This window comes from Quercus lobata, chromosome 7, assembly GCF_001633185.2.
Source record: "Quercus lobata isolate SW786 chromosome 7, ValleyOak3.0 Primary Assembly, whole genome shotgun sequence".
Lineage (NCBI taxonomy): Eukaryota > Viridiplantae > Streptophyta > Magnoliopsida > Fagales > Fagaceae > Quercus > Quercus lobata.
In genome coordinates this window covers 34518751-34524825 of record NC_044910.1, presented here as the reverse complement: position 1 = coordinate 34524825, position 6075 = coordinate 34518751, and the positions used below count along the sequence as shown (strand labels likewise).

Below are 6075 nucleotides of genomic sequence, written 5' to 3'. Positions count from 1 at the left end.
AATGTTCATTAACATTTTACTTCACCAAGTAAGAAATGATAATTGATGTCTAATACATGAAATACCAAATCTTCCCTATAATATAAGAGAACTACTATGTTTACAACATTTTCATAACACTTTCACAATAAATCTTAAGTGGTAGGTTGTTATTGGTTGTTATGGATAGACAAAAAAGTAATTTAAGTTGTGGATTCAAATTAGAACCAATAATAACTTACTGCCTATGATTTGTGGTGAAAATATTGTAGACGTAGCACTGCTCATAACAAAGCACACTTTTTTTCTTTTTCTAAAGAAGTAGTACAACTTAAAAAGTTGCACGCACACACAGAGCAAGAGAGAGATTTTAAAAAGATGTATTTCATAATAGGATTTTACGAAGGACTTAAAAAATTAAGCTTTACCAACCTAAAAAACATTTGTAACGTCCGTTTCATTCTTTTTAAAGAACATAAAAGAAGATAATGAAGCTCTATATCCTTATTGAATAATATTTTTTTTTTCAAGTTCTACCTAATTATAGTTGACATCATACTCCATACTAATAATAGCAAGTATTTTTTTTTTTTCTTTCTAATAAGAGCAATTAAGTTGATGTACTACTTAACCTTTTCATATTACTACTAACTTATGTCTCAATATTTTTATATTAAATGACTTACATTTATTGGTGTGAGATATACAGAAAAATGTGTACTTATAATTTACCTAATAATTTTCAACTACGATCACGAGTTATAATCTTAACTAGCTAAAACGTTATTCCTTAAGCCTCATTATGCAATAAGAGATTTTGCTTGTAGAGCTAACCATAACTCACATTGATTGCCTTTTTCCTTTTTTTTAATATATATATATATATATAAATTCAATAGACTTTACTCGATAGTTTTTTATTTTATTTTATGAATTGAAACTAATAATAAGAGACTTTACTCATTAAGTTTAGCCCATCTTATGTCATATTTTTGTATTTAATGATTTGCACTTATTGGTTTGAACTGTGAAGTATTACATCATTTTACTATTGAATTATTTAATCATTTGTCTTGGTTATCAACAATGATATTAAATATATATATATATATATATATATTTATATATATTAGATGTTAACGGTTAAAATATAGTAAATTTTATAATTAATGGGTAAATTACAACCTACACACTTATAGTTTAGCCAAAATTTAAGTTACCTATTTGTGGTTTGAAATTTAACACTTTGACCAAAATTTAAGTTGCTTACATGTTGTTTGAAATTTAATGATGCAACTGTTCCGTTGGATTGTTTTTGATCTTGTATTTTTATGGGTTTTTTTTTTTTTTTTTGTGTTTTTAGAGGAAAACTACATAAAAGTGGGGGAAAATTACATATTTGACTCTTTTTAAATAGAAGTGGATTACAAAAATTTATTATGTGATAGTCAATTTAAATTTTGATCAAATGGTAAGTTATAATTTGCCCAATAATTTTTATTTTAAAGAATCTTTGCCCAATAATTTATTATGTGAGCGTGACCGATGAGCATGGCATTACCATTCAATCTTCATTATTAATCGTTACTCCATTTTCAAAACCAGTTCATTTTATCTCCCAAAATAAAAAAAATATGTCTAAAATATTTTTACAATAAATCTTAAATGACAGGTTATTACTGGTTGTTATTGTTAGGACAAAAAAGTAATCTTAGTATTAATTTTAAATTTGAACCAATAATAACTAATCATATGTGATTTTATTACTAATTGTTATTGTAAAAATATTATGGACATAATATTTTTTTTATAAAAAAAAATCAGTTGATTTTATATCATTGGTTCGATTTTCCTAAGATTGCGGTACTTTTTTAAATGACAAAAGCTCGGAAAGTCGTCGTCATCATCAGGATTCAGAAAAAACAAAAGCAGACCAAACGTCACACAAACAAATACGCGTTTTTCCTTTGACGACGGCTCCTCTCTGAACTCTGATTAATCTCACCGAACACAACTTTTCAGTATCAGTTCCGTGCCAAACCCAAGTGGGTTTTGGTCGGCCACCACTCTAGCCACAGGCCAAAAATAAGGTCATGTTCCATGGGCCTTTTCTTTCTTGAATCCACAACAAGTCATTTCATCATCTCTTCCATTCTTTCTGTATGAGTTTTTCTTCTTACAGACCCCAATGAGAATTTCACTCCTTTCATGGCTTTTCTTCATACCCATTTGCTCACTTTTCCTCAACTTTGGTATTTTTGTGGTGTCTCAATCTCAAACATGTCTTAGCGATCAGCGAGACTTGTTGATCGGATTGAAGAAAAGTCTCATCTTCAACCGTTCGTTGTCCACAAAACTGTTGCACTGGAATGAAACTCAGTTTCCTGATTGCTGTTTGTGGAAAGGTGTAAACTGCAGCAAGGAGGGACGTGTGGTTGGTCTCGACCTCTTCAACGAATCCATCATGGGTGGACTTCATCACAATTCAAGCATTTTCAGTCTCCAGTATCTTGAGTACCTGAATTTGGCTTATAACAAGTTGAGTTCTACGATTCCATCTCAGTTTGGCAATCTGACGAGTTTGCGTAGTTTGAATTTGTCAAATGCTGGCTTTGCAGGGCAGGTTCCAAATGCGATTTCACGTCTCACAAGGTTGGTTACTCTCGATTTGTCTACCCTTTCTTTCTTGAGTGATAATACGCTGAAACTTGAGGACCCAAATTTAGCTAAGCTGGTTCAGAATCTTTCGGAGATTAAGCAACTATATCTTGATGGTGTAAATATATCAGCGTCAGGGGAAGAGTGGTGCCAGGCCTTATCATCTTCATTGTCAAATCTAAGCGTGTTGAGCATGTCAAATTGTTATCTTTCAGGGCCTCTTAATTCCTCCTTACAGAAGCTTCAGTCTCTGTCAATTATTCGTCTTGATAATAACAACTTTTCTGCTGCTCCAGTTCCAGAATTTTTTGCTGAATTCAGAAATTTGACTTCCTTGGGTCTCAGTTCTTGTGGATTGAATGGAACATTTCCTGAAAAAATCTTCCAGGTTCTAACACTGCAGACACTTGACTTGTCAAATAATGAACTACTTAAAGGTTCTTTGCCAGAATTTCTTCCAAATGGTTCTCTTCGGTCACTGCTGCTTAGTGGTACAAAATTTTCAGGGGCACTGCCAGATTCTATTGGTAACCTTGCAATGTTGTCCAGAATAGATCTTTCTAGGTGCAATTTCAGTGGATCAATACCGAACTCTATGGGAAATCTTACTCAATTGGTTTATTTGGACATGTCATCAAACAGCTTCACCGGACTAATTCCATCATTCAGCATGGCCAAGAAGTTGACCCAGATATACCTTTCCCATAATGATCTAACAGGTAAGATTGATTCCCTTAACTGGAAGGATCTTCTGAATCTGGTGATTCTTGACTTGGGTAACAATTCACTTGAAGGGAATATTCCGGCCTCGCTGTTTTCCCTTCCATCATTGCAAATATTACGACTTTCCCACAACCAATTTTCTGGTCGGCTTGGATTTAATGTTTCTTCTCACCTACTGAACACCCTTGATTTGAGTAGCAACAACTTGGAAGGGCCAGTACCAACGTCTGTCTTTAAACTTAAAGGTCTTAAGCTTCTCTCACTTTCTTCTAACAACTTTAGTGGACCCTTTCAGCTTAATAAGATTCAGCAGTTGAGAAACCTTTCCAATCTTGATCTTTCATTCAACAGCTTGTCTGTTGAATATAATGAAACTAATTCTCTATTATCTTCTTTTCCCCAAATTACCACTTTAAGATTGGCTTCGTTCAAGTTGAAAACTTTTCCTTATTTCTTGAGAAACCAATCCAAATTAACCATTCTAGACCTTTCAATTAACCAGATTACCGGAGAGATTCCCAGCTGGATCTGGAAACTTAATAATCTTCTGAACCTAAATCTCTCTGATAACCTCCTGAGAGGGCCTTTACACAATCTTCCTTCTACGTTAAGTTTAAGTATCCTAGATCTTAGTTCCAACAAACTCCAGGGGCAACTCCCAACTCTCCCACCATCTGCCATATATCTGGATCTCTCAAGGAATAATTTCACCTCTTTTATACCTGCTGGCATTCTCAGCTCCCTCAGTGTTGCTTCTCTCTTATATCTTTCAAACAATCATTTATCTGGCAGTATCCCTGTATCAATATGCAATGCTCCATATCTGCAAGTTCTTGATCTGCACAATAATTTTTTGAATGGCACTATTCCCCAATGCTTCTATGGAATGACTGAGACTCTCGGGGTGTTGGATTTGAGAAGGAACAAACTTGGTGGCAATTTATCTGATTCGTTTCCAGTTAATTGTGGTTTACTAACTCTAAATCTCAATGGAAACCTATTAGAAGGAGTGGTACCAAAATCTTTGGAGAATTGCAAAAGTTTGGAGGTCTTGGACCTGGGGAACAATAAGATAAAGGATGCCTTCCCATGTTACCTGAAGAACATATCCTCGTTGCATGTCCTTATCTTGCGATCTAACCAATTTTATGGGTCCATTGATTGTGGAGGGCCAAATACCTCTTGGCCAATGCTTCAAATTGTTGACCTCGCTTCAAACAATTTTATTGGTCGACTTCCAAGAGAATCCATTTTTGCTTGGAAGGCAATGATGGCCCAGGCACGAATTCAATACCTCCAATTTGGAATCCTACATTTCAGTCAAAATTATTATCAAGATATGATAAGAGTTACCATTAAAGGTCTAGACATTGAGCTGGTTAGGATTTTAACTCTTTTCACTTCAATTGATGTATCCTGCAACAATCTTAATGGGACAATACCAGAAGAAATAGGAGAGCTCAAATCATTACGTCTTCTCAACTTCTCGCATAATGCTCTTACAGGCCACATTCCACCATCTCTGGGCAACTTGACTCAATTGGAATCATTGGACTTGTCAAGCAACAACCTTACGGGGGAGATCCCTGTGCAACTTGCAGATAGTCTTACTTTCCTTTCATTCCTAAACCTTTCCTTCAATCACTTGGTGGGGCTAATTCCATTTTTGAAGCAATTTTCTACATTTTCAGAATCTTCCTATGAAGGGAACAAAGGATTATGTGGAGTCCCGTTGGAGACAAAATGCACATATGGTACAGCTCCACCACCTTTAGCAACACAAAAATCTAAAGGCACAAGTTCAACTACTTTGATTGGATTTGATTGGCAGTTCATACTGACCGGATTGGGTTTTGGGGTTGGAGCAGCAGTTGTTGTTGCTCCCTTAACATTTTGGGAGAAAGGAAGAAAATGGCACGATGATAGCATTGACAAGATTCTTCTGGTTATTCTTCCAATGATGGGATTGTCTTACGCTGGCTGCTATAATGCAAAGGTTGAGGCAGAGGAAGACATTGAAGATGAGAACACAGAAGACAGTGAAGAAGACGACAATGATGATGAAATGGAAGATGATGAATTTCGTGGCCGGTACTGTGTTATCTGTTCTAAACTCGACATTAGTAGGAGAATGGTCATCCATGACCCTATGTGTACTTGCCATAACTCACCCCCCCTTTCTTCTTCTTCCTCTACATCCTCATCTTCTTCATAGTTACATCATCATAGCCAACCCTTTATGCCTTTCTTTTTTCATTTTTTGGACCTTTTCTTTTGTAGATATATACAGAATCATCAACCCAAATAATGGGGTGATGAGATGAGCACATAACTTGAATAATGCCAGCTTGTAGCCTTTTTGGCTTAGGAATAATGTTCTTTTTATCTAAATCTGAACTGGGTTTGTTTGTGTGGTTGCCATATAAAAAGCAAGCACTTCAGACTCAAGCTAGTGCTCATTCAGGAATCTCAACAAACAGGTGAGCGACATATTAAATTTGTCCATGAAACACATGCGTTCATGCATATAACTTGCACAAGAAATCTCTATAGATAAACCAAGAATTTGTGAGCATCAATACCTGAGCACAAACAAGAAAATTTTGTTTTGCAATATATGTTGAAGTCCTCTATTAGTTGGACACTCTTATGATATCTTCAATGCAAGTGTGATCCTCATGATATTCCTACAGAGTACACAATCTGCATAATTGA

General features: G+C 35.2%; 1 protein-coding gene across 1 annotated transcript; it reads left to right on the top strand.

The window, feature by feature from the left end:
• Positions 1-1978: 1978 nt before the first annotated feature.
• LOC115954246 (receptor-like protein 7) lies at positions 1979-5751 on the top strand. The gene has a single exon (XM_031072157.1). It carries the CDS (start codon positions 2168-2170, stop codon positions 5573-5575), a length of 3408 nt encoding a protein of 1135 aa, XP_030928017.1. The 5' UTR covers positions 1979-2167; the 3' UTR covers positions 5576-5751.
• Positions 5752-6075: the final 324 nt, after the last annotated feature.

Excerpts from the sequence above, each read along its gene's own strand:
- LOC115954246 (XM_031072157.1), top strand. The coding sequence starts at position 2,168 with ATGAGAATTTCACTCCTTTCATGGCTTTTCTTCATACCCATTTGCTCA.